The sequence below is a fragment of the Acomys minous genome (assembly GCF_964271855.1).
Source record: "Acomys minous genome assembly, chromosome: 14".
NCBI classification, from domain to species: Eukaryota; Metazoa; Chordata; class Mammalia; order Rodentia; family Muridae; genus Acomys; species Acomys minous.
The window spans coordinates 41,756,089-41,772,903 of NC_140496.1; the positions used below are offsets into that span (position 1 = coordinate 41,756,089).

The 16,815-nt window shown below is 41.3% G+C and overlaps 1 protein-coding gene across 1 annotated transcript in view; it reads left to right on the forward strand.

Moving 5' to 3' along the window:
- ITFG1 (integrin alpha FG-GAP repeat containing 1) overlaps nt 1-16,815 on the forward strand; it is a 136,606-nt gene that overhangs the window by 101,225 nt on the left and 18,566 nt on the right. Inside the window, exons 12-14 of the mRNA XM_084756010.1 lie at nt 475-583; nt 2,435-2,478; nt 6,763-6,841. Coding sequence (XP_084612136.1) covers nt 475-583; nt 2,435-2,478; nt 6,763-6,841 — 232 coding nt within the window. The remainder of the gene's footprint in view (nt 1-474; nt 584-2,434; nt 2,479-6,762; nt 6,842-16,815) is intronic.

Below are 16,815 nucleotides of genomic sequence, written 5' to 3' on the forward strand. Positions count from 1 at the left end.
GGCCAGAAGGAAGCATACCAAAATGCTAACACATATTTCCCAGGACTGTTTTCTTTTTGGTTACTATTTAAGTTGTGAACACACATTTTCAGTAAGCTTATTTCAAACGGCAACTTACTAAGGCTTGTTGTACTTAAATGGTAAACCTGTTAGTCAGCTTTCTATGAGTGACAAGCCAGCAGAGAAAATTAACTTGAGAGGACAAAGAGTTTTCAGTCCACAGTCACTAGATCTGTCTCTTGTCCTGTGTAGCACAGAACATGGTGGCAGGAGCCTCTCTCTGGTGGAGGAAGCCAGCTAATAAGAGCATGCCACAGGTAGCCCCTACCTCCAGAAGTCTGCACCACCTCCCACAGGCTGCCAGGCGAGTCTTGAACATGCGAACCTTTGGGATAACAGTTAATCAAACTGTAGCAGAGTCAAATGGTGAGCTTTTCCCCGTCATCTACCCATTTGTCTCACACTGTTTTCCAGGGCATCTTGGACATTATAGTGCTCAGTAAAGGGTACACCAAGAATGATGCTGCCATCCATACTCTCAAAAATAACTTTGAAGCAGATGCTTATTTTGTTAAAGTCATTGGTGAGTATTTTAGATGTCACCACGCATCTTGTTTTCCTCTTCTCCCTCCCTCTCTCTTCCTTTCTACTCAGTTCACAGTCTAAGTTCTCCCTCCTGTTTGATGCATGCACAGCCCCCCAGCTCAGGAAGTGACCTTGAGCAGCACATACTGCTAGCTGTCCTAGGCCCATCCAGACACCCGCTGTCCCAGCAATGACTCCCTTTCCATCTGGCTTAGTTAGTGTTCTGCCCAGGATATCAGTTGAGTTTTTCACAGTTTTCCACACTTCTTCAATCTAGAACACTGTTTCAGTCACTTCTATTTTTATCTTCATCGTTTTAAAGAATTCAGATGTTAAATTGTTAGATAATTCTATTGCCTCACTTTCTAACTCAGGTCATCTATTTTTGGCAGACCTCTACAGCAAGAGGATCTGTACTTCCCGGCCGTTGGACCAGGAGGCCCACAGTGCACACTGCTCACCTGCTCACAGACATGCACACTGTAGTTTTTTTTGTATATGTATGAGTGTTTTACCTGCATGTTAAGTATGTGCACCATATGCATGTCTGGTGCCCGCAGAGGTCACAAGAGGGGATTCGGTCTCCTTGAACTAGAGCTAGAGACTGTTGTGGGCCACCATGTTGGTATTGGGAACAGAACCCTGGTCCTGTTTAAGAACAAGTGCTTGTACCCACTGAGCTGTCTCTCCAGCCCTGAGATGACCAGTGTCTTGTGGTTGTTCTTTGCTTCGTGTGTACTGCTATTTTGCGTGCCTGTAGAAGTGGAGTTACAGACAGCTCGAGCTGCCATGTGGGTGCTGGGAACTGAACCTGAGGCATTTGGAAGAGCAGTCAGTGTTCTTAAAACTGCAAAGCTACTTCTCCAGCCTTGAGATGACCAGTTTTATCCCCTTCCCTGCTTCCAGACATACATTCTTACACTACTTGTCTCCTTCTTGTATCAAATGTGTACCTGCTACCCCTGCAGTCCATCGATAACTCCTACCTCAACTCTTGCCAGATGATTTTGCTTTGCCATCATTTCTTCTACATTATCTTTTCACATTTATTTATTATATTGTGTGTGTGTGTGTGTGTGTGTCTGTGTCTGTGTGTGTGTGTGTGTGTCTGTGTGTGTATGTTGCGCCTGATGTATGTGTGTATGTGCACCACATGCATGCAGGAGCCCTAGAGGTCAGAGAGGTATGAGATCCCCTGGAACTGGAGATCAGACAGTTGTGAGCCAACAAAGCCTTGTGTGTGGTATTATGTGTATGCCTGCATTCTCTAGAAAGACCTTACACTCTGCTGTGTTTTTTAATTTGCTTCCTATGCGCTCACTTTTAATATGTGGAAATAAATGTTGCACTACAGAATCACTTAATGATTCTAGGGAGGTATTTTTTAAAATAGTTTTTTAAGGAAAGTTTTCTTTATAGCAACCATTTGCAAGGAGGAACAATTCTCTCTCTCTCTCTCTCTCTCTCTCTCTCTCTCTCTCTCTCTCTCTGTCTCTCTCTCTCTGTCTCTTTCTCTCTCCTTTATTGTGCTAACTATGAAGGATGGAGGGGACATCTTTGCCTTCCTTCTTTCCCATGCTAAGCATCACACTTCACCATTAGGTATGGTTGCTGAGCAAGGGCTTCCCTTGGGTCCTGGATGAACAGTTCACTCTTCCTCACTTACTGAGAGTTTTGTCATGAGTTAATGTTGGACGATAGCTATTTGTTTTACTACTTATTTAACCTCTGACCTCCACACATATACTGTGTCACCAGTGGATATATTAATAGACTTGGGGGGAATTAGATCTTATTTTTAACGTAGGCTTATAATAGTAATAATAGGTTGTTCTTTATCTTTCCACAGTTCTTAGTGGCCTATGTTCTAATGACTGTCCTCGCAAGATAACAGTAAGTAAACTTAATTCTTCATCATATCTTTCTGTGGAAATTTCTTCAGGTGGCTCAGTGGCTAAGAGCATATGCTACTCTTGCAGAGGGCCCAGGTTCAGTTCTCAGCACCCACACAGAGGCTAACAGCAATCTGTACTCCACTTCAAGAGATCTGACACCCTCTTTTTTTGTTTGTTTGTTTGTTTTTGTTTTTGATGAATTTTTTTTAAGATTTATTTATTTATTATTATGTATACAGTATTCTGCTTGCATGTACACCTGCAGTCCAGAAGAGGGCACCAGATCACCTTGAGGATGGTTGTGAGCCACCATGTGGTTGCTGGGAATTGAACTCAGGACCTTTGGAAGAGCAGACAGCGCTCTTAACCTCTGAGCCATCTCTCCAGCCCCCCTGACACCCTCTTGTGGCCTACTTGGGTAGTGTATACACATGGTGCATATACATACATTCAGGTAAACACTTATATACATAAAATTAATACTTAAATAATCTTAAAAATTCTCTTCAGAAAGCTCTGTTCAAGAAGCCAAGCGTGTTGGCTGAAGCCTTTAATCCCAGCACTCAGGAGGCAGAGGCAGGCGGATCTCCGTGAGTTCAAGGCCAGCCTAGTCTACAAAGTGAGTTCAGAACAGCCAGGGCTACACAGAGACTCCTTGTCTTGAAGAAAAAAATCAGGATAAAGAAAAATACACAAAATAGTCATTGTAGGTTATAATCAAAGTTATTATTAGTGTTTGGTAGTTATTAAAGTATCTGTCATTACTCAAGGAAGTTGCTAGAATTTGGTACCTTTCCATAAAAAGTTATCACTATACAACTGAGGATGTAGCTCAGTTAGTAGAAGGCTTTCTAACTAGCATAGGCCTTGAGTTTGATCTTCAGTATTGCATAAACCCAGGGATGGTAGTACATGTCAGTAATCCCAGTGTAATACGCAGTAGGTACGGCCACAGGAATTGGAAGTTCAAAATCGTCTTCAGCTGCATAGCAAGTTTGAGGCCAGCCTATGAAATAGGAGATTGTATCTCAAAACAAGAAAAAAAGCAAAAAAACCCAACTTCTATATGAGGATCACTGCCTTTACCAAGTATCTTGTGGCACTCTCCCATTGCTTCACGCTCAGTTTTTTAGATGAGATGCCTGTCTACAATAGCGCACAGCCCTAAAGAATTATGTTACCCATCTTTGTATAATTGACAGAGAGCCCAGAATCAAGAGTGTGTGTAGATGGGGAAGGCACATGTGAGTCTGAGGACGACCTCCAGAGTTTGTCCTCACCTTCCCATCTTATTTGAGAGCTGGTCTCTATGGTTTGTGCCGCATATGCCAGGCTCCCTGGCCCCCATGTTCCTAGGGATTCTCCTGGCTCTGCCTTCTCTCTTGCCAAAAGAGTGCTGAGGTTAGAGACAGCAGACATTGCATCCAGCTACTACAGTCGTCTGAACTTGGGTCTCACGGTTGCAAGGCTTCCATCCACTTAGCAGTCTCCCAGCCTCAAAAAATATTAGCCAACATTTTACTATTTGAAAAAAAGCTCAAGTTAAATTTTCCCAAGTCTTGGGGTCAAATGAGAAATGTCAACACAAAGCCAGATGTTTTGACTATAGTCTCAAGTCCTTTCGATCCATTTTAAGCACAATGCCAATGCTTTTATGTGTAGTTGAGACACTTCCTACAGTTGAGACATCGTGACTGTACTTGGGAACAATAACTCTGAAGTAGCAAGGAAAGCAGAATTGGCAGGAAGAGAGAAGTTGGGTTACAATGCATAGAGAGCTCTAATGCTGAGGTGTTTCCTCAGGCAGCCTCAGCTGAGGCAGAGGGCCAGGCTTCTCTACATTACTCAGATATGCGTTCAGACATGAGACACAACTCCTTTAGCTGAGAAGAGTTACCAAGTAGGGTCCAGCTGTGAGCTAGCAACAGCCAGTGCTCGGAATAGTTCAGGAAGTAAGTATTCACCCTGAAACACAGGACTGAGGGAAGCATCACTGCACCCTCTGCCAACACAGCTGAGGCATGGACAGAGTCTCAGTTGGGTCAAACTTTACAAATAGATCATGGAGAAACTGCATCTGTGGGAGTAGATACAGCTGCCGAATTCGCAGCAAGTCTGTAATCAGGATAAAACTAGATGAGAAGTGCTTAAGAAATTTTTGATTTGTCATCTATAGAACATACCTTCCTAAAAATGTAAAGGACGCATCGGGGACTAAAACACAGGAGAGGCTCTTCTGTCTCTGTGTGTGTGTCTGCCCTTGCCCCTTCCTCCTTCCTTCTTTCCTCTTCCTCTTCCTTCTTCATCATTCTCTCCTCTTTCTCCTCACCCACTCATTTCTTCTTCTCCTCTTCTTCCTCCTCCTCCTCTTTTTCCTCTTTCTCTCTTTCCCTCCTCCCACCCCCCACCTCTCATTAGGGTCTCGTGTACCTAGGCTGGCCTTGAACCTCTGATCTTCTTGTCTCCACTGTTGGTGTGCTGGGATTACAGGTATGCACCAAAATGTGTTTGTGTGGGCCCAGGTGTAGTGAGAATTTTGGAATTGTGGTTTATTCTAAGGACACAGAAATATTTTAAAAATATGTTTCGTTTTAATCCCAGGTGTGGGGGATATGAGGCTCCTTCACAGCAGCTGACTATGATTTGCCTCCTGCTTTAGCAGGAGAGTGGTTTTGCTAGCTACAGGTGTGTGACATTTGCAATTCTGGAAACTTTTCAGAGGATATGTAAATGCTAGTGTCCCAGTAGTTAAGTGACTGGTTAATGGTTAGGTGTGGTTGGTTACATCTTCTAAGAAGATCACTAAAATTTTATTTTTGTGATTAAGTATTCAACACAAATTTTTCAAGTATTTTTCATTTTTTAATAGGATGATTATTACAATCTACAGTTTATATCCTTTTTAATTGGAGTTGATTTCAAAGAAAGGAAATGTATCATTTTATTTAGAGTTTAAAGACAATTCTATAAATAGAAATTGAGGTACAAGTTGAGATAAAATACCAGTCTGATTAGGCTCTGTGAGATTCTTAGGAAAAACTGGAAAGTAATGTTCTATAAATGCATAAGTGATCAGGTGATGGAACTAAAAGTCAGTATTTCACTTGATTATAATATTATAAATAGATTTTTGTCATTGTGTATATTAGTAAGAAATTATAGCATATGTCCAATTCAGTACAAATACAATATGATGGTTGTGGTGGCACACTTCATGCCAGCACTTGGAAGACAAAGACAGATCTGAGTACAAGGCCAGCCTGATCTATGTAGCGAGTGCCAGGACAGCCAGGGCTATATAGAGAGACTCCGTCTCAAAGATCCAAGAAGAAGAGGAGGAAGGAGAAGGAGGATAATTGTCAGGTTTGGGATTTGAGTTTTTTCCATACTGGTAGGCAAACCTACAGTAGTTCAGTAACTAACTCTCTCTCCCACAGCCTGCATCCGTCACCCCATCACTCATGTAGTTCTGTTCTGGGTGAAACCAGAATACTAAAGAACAGTTTATTTTAAATATTTACCCTTATAAAGTAGAGACATTAGACTTTTAAAATGCTCAGTTAAAATTCTGAACTATATAAATAGAACTGTCAAGTAATATAAAGTGTTAGGAATTTTCTGCTGGGCCAGTGGGATGGCTTAGCATGTAAAGGCCAAGCCTGGGGACATGAGTTTGGTCTCCAGGATCTGCATGTAGTAGAAGAGAGAACCAACTCTAATGACCACACGTGCACTGTTGGACCCAAATACTTACTTACATACACACACACACACACACACTAATAAATAACTGTTGGTTTAATAATTTTCTAACATCCAGGTTTAATTTGAACTATTATCTATTTATGGAAGTGTTCTCATATGTAGCTAATGATTATTTAAGATATGCATACAAGAAGTTTTTGAGCTAATAATTATGTAAAATATGCAAATAAGAAGTTTTTTGTGGTTCCTGTTAAACTTTCTGTGTTCTGGTAGATGTTCCCCCCAAGACACACACACACACACACACACTCACACATAAGTAGGAAGCATTAAAGTTGGACTCATTGGGATATTTTTTAAAAAGTACATGAAAGTGGTGTGGAGCTTTGGAGCTTTGGAGCTAGGAGAGGAGAGCCAGGGTAGGTATGAACAAAATACAGTGTATAGATGTATGAGCATTGCAAAGAACAAGTAAATATTCTTTGACTTTTTTTTTTACTATATAAAAAAATTTTTCCTGAAATTCAAATATTTACTTACTTCCCAAAATCAACTATTTCCTCCCTTCTTCCTGCAGCCCTTCGGAGTGAATCAGCCTGGACCTTATATCATGTACACAACAGTAGATGCAAATGGATACCTGAAAAATGGCTCAGGTAAGGCCGGGGATGTCCGCAGAAGTAAGTCATGCCGCCTTCGTTCAGTGTATTGGAGAGGCAGGCTGCTGTCAAAATCATCATGAGTCACAACCATGAATAAAATTTACTTTATTGAACTGCTTCTGTAGACATACACAAATTTCAAGAGCTATTAGGATGAAGATACTAACATTTATTTCTTCATTTATTACAATTGTGATGAACCAAATCCAGTGTCCTTATTTTTCAGCTGAACTAGCAGAAATTGAGAAGAAACTTGAGTTTATCTTAAAAATTGAAATGGTAAATTATGTAAATTAAGCTCATTTAGGAGAAGTAAAAGCAGGAATCCAAGTAATAATACAACCTAAACAAGTCCTATATTTTCAAATGTGGCATAAGAGGTCTAAGATTTAGAGAGAGGTTTTTGTATATTTTTATAAAAGTATAATTTACCTGTTCATTGCAACAAACATGGAGAAATTCAGCTAAGACAAAAGGAAGCCAGCTAAAGGATATCTGCAATGTGACTGCTGCCTGAGATTCCTTCCACATTACAGGGCATGTAACTACCTGTGTAAAGAACAAACCCTAGCATACTATGCCTCCTTGAGAGTCCTAGAATCTTGCCCATGAAGAAGTATACACAGGCTTGCTATAATAACCATAAAGGATGTGTTAGTATATAATGACATCATAAATTAAACTACTACAATGAGTTTGTTTTGTAGCTAATTATAAACATTTAAGAAGTCATCATGCTGTGAGTGGTAGTACATGCCTTTAATGTCAGTATTCAGGAGGCAGAGGCAGACAAGGGGATCTTTGATTTCCAGACCAGCTTGGTCTGCATAGTGAGTTCCAAGACAGCCAGAGCCATGTAGAAAACACCCTTTTGCCACAACATATAAGCATTCTGTAAACAAAAATATTCTAAAACAAGAAAAATTATGATAAGAATATTATAGTCAAATATTTTGATGTATCACTACAAGAAAGAAGTACGAAAGAGTCATTGAAGGTTTTTTGTTTTGTTTTTTGAGACAGGGTCTCTGTATGTTAGCTTTGGCTATCCAGTGCTCACTTTGTAGACCAGGCTGGCCTCGAACTCATAGCAATCCCCCTGCCTCCACCTCCCTAGTGCTGAGATTAAAGGTGTTTGCCACCATGCCCAGCTGAGTCATTGCAATTTTAATTTTAATTCCATACATACTGCATTTTTATAGTCTGTTAATTCTTAATATACAAATAAGAGGTGAAATGCATAGTGAGATGTGCTGAGACTCTATTTCACAGTGCATACTAGTACACTCCAGACCCAAAACCTACCTCTGCTGGTCAGCCATCAGTGCAACTGAGAGCCTCACTTCAGCAGCTTGAATCTGTTTCACACCATCAAGAAGGTGATTACCTCAAGGCTGTGTTGTTAGTTTTTAAATGAGAAATCTTGTACTTATCACAACTGTACACCAATATCTTAATGTCCTGCACAGTCCCACATTTTTCTTAAAAATTACATGCTATGTGCATCTTTATATACCTAGTCACAAAGAGGCCCTGGCTCCTGCTGGGCTTCTCGTTATGGAGCTACAGCAGCTGTACTGGCCGGCCCTTGGCTGCGGCTGCTTCTTCAGTTCATAAAAACAGTGCAACAATAAACATCTGTTGGGAGCAGGGGAAGCACTTATAACAATGAGCTAAACATAGAAGGAAAACTAAAGACATATGAACGTAGTGTCCAGTCAGTAGCAATGCACTAGCAAGCTGGCACTGTTGTACGTACAGTGCATGAGTACCCAGCTTTCAAAATGAAATGCTTGAATCCTAACAGCGAAGCCCTGCCACAGTGAGAGAGTGCTTGGTGTGCTGCCCAGAAAGTGCCATGTGTAGTGCACATCAGGATGCACAAGTCATTGTTCATCATACTGTGTCACAAACATATTCTCATACAAGTGCAGATGTACACTGAGTATGTCCCTACTGTGCTCCCCCCACTCTCTCCACATAATGATCTCCTACACAGGATTGCTTCTGCTTTCGTGACCTGTATACGCACAGCATTGTATAAAATTTAATTAGCATGAGCTGAGAGAAAATGTGGGATATTTGTCTTTCTCAGACAGACTTAATTCATGTAACATGATTATCTCCAGCTGTTTCCACTTGACTTCAAACAACTCCATGGCTGGAAAATTTTTCATTGTATATAAATGGCATATTTTCTTTACCATTCCCTCTGTTGTTGGACATTTTGGTTGGTCCATAGTTTAGCTCTTGTGAATAGATCTGTAGTGAACATCATAAGCAGTAAAGCATCTCTATGATGTGTTGACTTGGAATGCTTTGGATAAGTAAATGCACAGATGTGCTAGACCTGGGCCATAGGGTAGTTCTAATCCTAGTGTTTTGAGAAACCTCCGTACTGATTTCCATAGTGTCTAGACTAGTTACATTTCCACCAGTTTTCTCTTGTCCACATCCTCACCAAAGCATCTGTTGGGTTTTTTTGTTCAGTTATGACAGATGATTTGCTGGCTGTGGTACTCTGAGTTTACAGTTGTTGTCGTTTACAGCTTGGGACACACAATCCCAAGCCCTCCTGACTTACAAAGGTTTGGTTTTTTGTGAAAAATGCTATTGCTCCAATGAGGTGGCCTTATATGTCACTTGCTTCTCTTGCAGCTTTCAGTAAGTGCCCTTTGTTTTGTATATTTAGTACAGCAGCTATGATGTGGGAGGTTTCTCTCTGGTGGTGTTAGTGTGGTGTTCTAAACTCTTCCTGTATCTGAATGGACACCTCTCTCCCTAGATTTGGGAAATCTGTTATCACTGTACTGAAAAACAGTTTCTCCCATTAAAGCATAGCAAGGCTTAGAGGGTAGGGTGGCCATAACTTGAAGATGTTATCCATGCCATTAACATGAAGTTCTCTTTTATGCCTGAGTCATGGGTTTGGTCTTTTACAGTTTCCCATGGATCCTGAATGTTCTACTCATAGTTTCTTACCTTTGCTATTGTGTAACTGTTCATCCCTTCTACCTTGAAGCTCGTGCCTGCTTTGTGGCTTAGGTCCTGACGCTGGGCATTCCTTCTCTGTCTCCATAATCCCTGTCACACTCCTGAGCAATCCTTTTGTAATGACAGGTCACAGATGTTGATCCAGGGAGTGGGCAGTACTCACAGGCCAGTCATACCACCGGTCTGGCTATGAACACTACCACCCCTGGGAAATCCTCTAAGATGTTAGGAATGCCACTTGAAACCTGTCTGTTGCCATACAAACTCTAGCGCCAACTGGGTTTCCGCCTTGCTGAATACTGTGTGCAGTGCTAATTCAGAGTTTCTCCTGCGTAGTCCGGAGGTGTGCTCCCCAGGCCCAGGCTCCCTAGGGTGGACACCAGATGTTTTTTCTTGCTCTGCTTTGTAAAGCTTCCTATTTTACTTTGCTATTAAGCTAGAGATTTAGGGGCGTTACTCGCCTTTCTATTGCTGTTGTCCAGTTTTACCCAGTGTATTCCTTGAAGCAAGCTATGCCTGTTTGTCACCTCCCACTTTCCAAAACAACGCTTCAGACTAATTTCTAGTAAAATAATTACAATCAGTATAGAGTGCGATGCTGAAGGAACTGTCACGTGACAGCTTGGGAGCGGGCAGTGAGAAGAGGAGTATTGCTCGTGTACTCAGGAGTCTGTGCTAGCAATATGTTATTATCTACACTTGTAACCATTCCTCTACTGTGTGCTATGTATGTTTACTGTGAGGAAATCTGATCACATCTCTCTCTGCTCAGTAACACTGCTGTATGTTCCTTGTTGTAGTAGTAGTTCAGGAAGTGGCTGGTGTCAGTGTACCATGCAAAGCAACCATGTGCTACAGTAAAGGTTGGAACTCATAGACATAATGACGTATAGAACTGCCTGAAAATAGGGAGCATTCATACAAGTAAGCATGAGGTTGTTCTTGACTGTGGTTAATTATAAGTAATACAATATAAAGAATCGCTTCTCATAAACAGAACTTAACTGAAGTGCAGCGGGGTAATATAGGTACAAACTAGTCCTTTATTTTAACCTTTATCTTAAATTTATTAGAAACATAGTATTACAGTTACATGAAGTAATCAAATAAATTTAAAAACACTTAAAACAAGGGAAGTTACTAACTGAATTGTGTTGCTCATTGTCTGACTCACAGGCATCTGAGGTTTCACTCTGGCTCTACCTGAGGCAGACTGTGTGTTTTACTCTTACTCATTGTGCATTACAAATGTCACAGTAAACATACAGTTCAATACAGACAGCAGAATCAGAGGCAAAGCAAAGCATCATTGTACAGACTTGTTCACTGTGCCTACATAGCACGTGCCCATAGCTCCTAGCCTAGCCTGTGTCCTGACCAAATCATGGATCTGTCTTTTCTCATGTTCCCACAGCCTCTGGACTAGGTCACTGTAAAAGTTGCCATTTAATCTCCAATATCAGAGATTAACATTCAGGATATTGAAATATCCTAACAGCTTAGTTGTGGGAACTAATCTTTCTAATGCAAATCTCAGTTCGTATCTGAGTGCGTTCCTCTTGACTGAGAATTGAACCCCAAATTCCTCCCCCGCCCCCCATTCCTTTCTGTTCCCTGTACGCATGCTACACGTGTCCATCTTGGTGTCTGGCATATCTAGGCCATCCCCATGTCCCAGGCCTTTCTCATCTTTCTACTCCCCATCACTTCTCCATCCCTGTGCCTCAACACTGCTAAGTCTGAAAATAGCTAGCCTCACTCTTAAACTGGAAATCAACTCCACCAAGTGTTCACGGAACTTTATCTAATACATGGATGGCAGAAATCTCACAAGGCTTCAACTCTAGATGAAGAACTGCAGGTAATTAATGACTGCTGGGACAGGATGGCCCCTAATTATTCAATGTTAGCCCCCAAAACATGTGAGCAACAGTAAATGAACCCAGCAGGGGTGTGTGTTCTTAGGTATTATATAAGATTTGGTAGAATTTGGTGGTAACTCTCTCTGGCCTGAGCTTTTGTTTATTGAGAGACTTTTATTGCTACTTCAGTCTCATTGATTGTTCTGGATCGGTTTATAATCTCAAGATTTAATTGTGTAAGTCATTTATGTCTGTGTTGGTCAGGGTTCCCAAGAATGGATGTGTTTATTCTATCAGTTCTGTTCCGTATATATGGGGTTTATTAGAATGACTTACAGGCTATGGTCCAGCTAGCCCAACAGTGGCTGTCTACCAACAGAAAGTCCAAGAATCCAGTAGTTGATCTGTCCATGAGGCTGGATGCCTCAGCTGGTCTTCAGTACACACCAGAATCCCAAAGAAGTGTGATCTAATCCCAGTGAAGGAGTGGACTTGCCAACAAGAGCAAGCAGAGTGAGCGCTTCCTTCTTCCTTTCCTTTATAAAGGCTGCCAGCAGGTGTGCTCCAGATTAAAAGTGGATCTTCCCACTTCAAGTGACTTAATTTAAAAAAAAAAAATCTTTCACAGGTGTACCCAAGTGCTTCAGTTTTAGTTAATTCTAGATGTGGTCAAGTTGACAACCAAAAAAAACCATCACAATGTCTAAAATTTTATCCATTTCTTCTAAACATTTTTTGTGCAGTATAAATTTTCAGCGTATTTCCTAATGATTCTCTGGAATTATTAGAATCTATAGTCACTGGCTCTGCCTTGTTTTATCTCTAATTTTAATTTGGGTCTTTGACAAGTTTACCCAAGGGTTTCAAAGTCATCATCACTGATACTCTATCAGTTCTATATGTTCTTATGTCTCTGTTTCACTGACTTCTCCTCTGACCTTTATAATTCTGTGCCATGTAGTGCTTTTACGTTGTTTTAATTTCCTAAGCCTTTACAGTGCATCTTTAGGTGGAGATCTAATTTTTTTAAATGTAAACTCATAACTATAAACTTTCTCCTTTGACCTATCTTAGCGCACGCTCTCTTCTCTCTCTCTCTCTCTCTCTCTCTCTCTCTCTCTCTCTCTCTCTCTCTCTCTCTCTCTCTCGGGTTTATTTGATTCATTGGTGGTGGTGGTGTTAATTTATTCCCTAATTTCCTCAACAACCCACTGGTCACCCAGAAGTGTGGGTTTTGTAGTTTTTCTTGATACTGGTTTCTGATTTTATTGCACTATTAACTGATAAAATAGAGTATTTTGAGCCTTCCATTTTTGGTAAGATTTGGTTTGTCTATAATGTCATTTATTTTAAAGATAGTTGGAGAGATGCTGAGAATGTTTAGTTTATGTCTCATATAAAGTGTATGTCTCTGTCTCTCTCTCTCTGTCTCTGTCTGTCTGTCTGTCTGTCTGTCTGTCTCTCTCTCTCTGTGTGTGTGTGTGTGTGTGTGTGTGTGTGTGTATGCTATATATAATATAGCTTAATTATCTCTTCATGATGAGTTGTTTTTTTCTCTTTATAATGATATAGTGGTTGCTTTGTATTTTCTACTTTTGCTTTGATCAGAACAGCAGGGACAGCATGTTTCTGGCCTCCCTTCCCATAACAGATTGATTCCAAGCCTTTGGCCCTTGGTCTTTGGCATCTTTTTTTTTTTTTTTAAGATTTATTTACCTATTATTTTGTTTATAGTGCGCTGCCTGCACGTACACCTTCAGGCCAGAAGAGGGCATCAGATCACATTAGTGATGGTTGTGAGCCACCATGTGGTTGCTGGGAATCGAACGCAGGACCTCTGTAATAGCAGTTAGTGCTCTTAACCTCTGAGCCATCTCTCCAGCCCCTCTTTTGGCATCTTTATCAGTGAGGTGTTGTGCTGGTTCTTTAGTCCAGTCTGTCACTTGTCTTTTTATTGCTGAATTGAGGTGAATAATAATTTAAAGTTATGGATAGATTACTAATTCCTAGTTTGGTTGGCTGTTTCTCTGTCTGATTAGATTGTTCTATAATTTTTTCCTATTAGTGTCAGAGGTTTAGCAAGATTCGCTCTGGTCATTTATATTTGGGGTTTTACATATCTATGTCTAAACAGTTTGTTTGTTTGTTTGTTTGTTTGTTTCATCTCAATTTGGTAAATTTTCTTCTGTCATTTCATTGAATACATTCTATGTTGTCAGTACTCAGCTCTCTCATATACTCAGGTTTGGTTTCTTGATCCAAGGGTTCTTGGGCACTGTAGTCATGCTTGTCATTGTTTTGTTGTTCTCTGTTGCTGCTGCTGCTGCTGCTGCTTCCTCCTCCCCCTCTTTGATTGCTGACCTCACATTCAGCAAAGGAAGGTAGCCTGAACTTCTGATCCTTCTGCCTCCACTTCCCAAGTGCTGGGATTAGTGGCATGAGTTTTATTGTGGCGCTGGGGGTTGAATGTAGGGCTTTGAGCCTGCTGGAAAAGGACTTTGCCATTTGACCTGCATCCTCAGCTCCCAGTGTTTTTGTGTTTGTTTCTTTGTATTATCATAGTGGGAAGAAAATGCACCAATCAAAAAGAAACAGGTTAAGATGACTTCATTATGATTGTCTGTCTCCTCTTTCAGGTCATGGATCATTTTTACAGGAAAACGTTTGAAGTCTTCCCCTGGCCTCTTTCCTACTTCAGTATCTTGAGTTCCATAAATGGAGGAGTCATGTTGCCTTGCTTCTTCCCAGCTGTTCTAGTCTCTGCAGGTGTTGGGTGGGTTTGGACATCTCAATTGGGAAGTGTTATGTTGTTTTGTTTTGTTTGTTGTTGTTGTTTTGTTTTCCAAGACAAGGTTTCTCTGTGTAGCCCTGGCTGTCCTGCACTCACTCTGTAGACTAGGCTGGCCTTGAACTCACAGTGATCTGTCTGCCTCTGTCTCCCGAGTGCTAGGATTACAGGTGTGTGCCACCACTGCCTGGCTGGAGGGTTCTCCTTGAGCAACCTACTCGCGAATGCTCAGTCTGTGGTGTCAGCAGACAGGAAGAAAACAAGCTGCCTTCAGAAGCAGCTTCTGCGTCCCCTCCTGCTGCCAGCGAGCACAGCATTATAGCCATGTATGGCTTGCTGCTCTGTATCACCCAACTCCATCTTTGCTCCGTTGGTGGGGCATCCTTTCTCTTTCCTTGTGAATCCTCGGGTTTTTTAAATCAAGTCTTAGTTTTTCTTTCTTACTCTGGCTCCTTCACCGACTTTCTAGTCCACAATGTTACACAGAATTCTTAATTTTTCATTTTAGAGGTGATTTATATAAATTAGAAACAAATACATATATTTCATAACTTGATTTCAATGATTCATTTCTATTTGTGGGTAGAGTCCAGCTTTTTAAAATGATATTTTTTGTTTCATACAGCTATACAATATATCTTGATATCTAACTCCTAACTTACCATAGGGACTCTCACTTCATCTCCCTCCCGACTTCTGTCCTGTTTTATGTTATTAATGAGCTCCTGAGTCTAGTCACAGCTGCCCACATAGACAGCCTACAAGTGGCCATGTCCTCAAGGAGGGTGCTTTTCCATTCCTCAGCAGCCATCAGCTGCTAATAGTTCCTCCCCTAGGAGTGGGACTTGAGAGCCTCATCCATATAGAATCTTGGCTGACATAATCCTGTGTAGGTAACCACAGCTGCTGAGGGTGGATGTGTGCAACAGCCATGCCATGTTTAGAAGTCAGCATTCCACAACTCTCCTCCCCATCCACCAACTCTTGCATGCTTTTGTTCCCTCTTCTTTGATGTTCCCTAAGCTTTGAGTTGGGGGATGTTGGTACAGATAACCCATGCACAACTGGGCACTCCCATTTATTATTCTCAACATTCTAACAGTTGTGAATCAGAGCACTCTGTGATTATAAACATTAATATTTAGAAGGCAGCTTAACAGCATGACCAGTTAGCAAAACAATAATAGTAGATTCCACTCTAGGGCCTGTGCCTTTCCTAGTCATGGACTTTTGACCATGTTTAGTACTAGGCATGAGTTCCACCTCATACCCAGTCAGAAAGCAATTGGTTACTCCTGCAGCATCATGCTATTGTTGCACCAGAGGACACATCATGCCAGGCAGATCAGTATTGATGTGTACAGGGTCCAGCACAGGATATAGCCACTGATGTCTTTTCTTCCCTGGCAGCCTGTGTAATACTTTTTTGTACTATGTAAGTTACCGGTTACATTGGTTTAAAGCGGGTTTCTCTATATCCTGCATCCATAGTGATGGAGTCTTAGAAATGAGTTATTACTATCTGGTTATGGTGGGTAGCCAAGAGCAATAGCTTCTCTATTCTGGGTGCCACCCTGACCACTAACCTGTAGGGAGGTATCCTGTGCCTAACACTGGGATTTTCATCTAATAACTCAAATCTTCTAGAAGCAGTGTTGTTCACCCATGTAGAATGCATCTGCTATTTATTATTTATTTTTTAGTTAGCTTGCAAACTAGTGGATTTCTTTAAGACTTCTTCATATATCTTGAGTTTTAAGTAATGCACACCCTACTCTCTCTTCTCCCCAATCCACTATTCCCATTAAAGATATTGATTGGGTTTGGGACTGGGGTGGTTTGTTTTGTCTTGTTTGAGACAGGCTCGCTGTGTAGATCAGGCTGGTCTGTGCCTCCTGAGTGCTGGAGGTGTATGGTTCCACACCAACCCCGTTAAACATTTAACCCAAGTTCTCTCATGTCACCTGGGCTCTGCTATCCACTCTATAAATTTGTCTTGGGTTGGAGATCTTAAGTTTCCATACGGTTTTTCCATGGACACTGTACTATGATTACGCCACCCCATCATTTCCCTGTTCCCCGTCCCCTCCCTACTCCTATCTTACCTGCATTTCCCTATCCCCCTCCCTTAATGCACCCATCCCCAGTGGCCTATGTGGCTTCCTGGTTTCTACATGTACTCTAGCTTAAGCATATAAAACAAAAAGACCAGAAGATGGGACAAGGGAAAGAACAGGTCTTCCGGTACCTGGGCGACCACACTCACTGTTTCCAGGTCATTCATTTACCCTCAGATTTCATGGTTTCCTTTTTCTTTATCCATT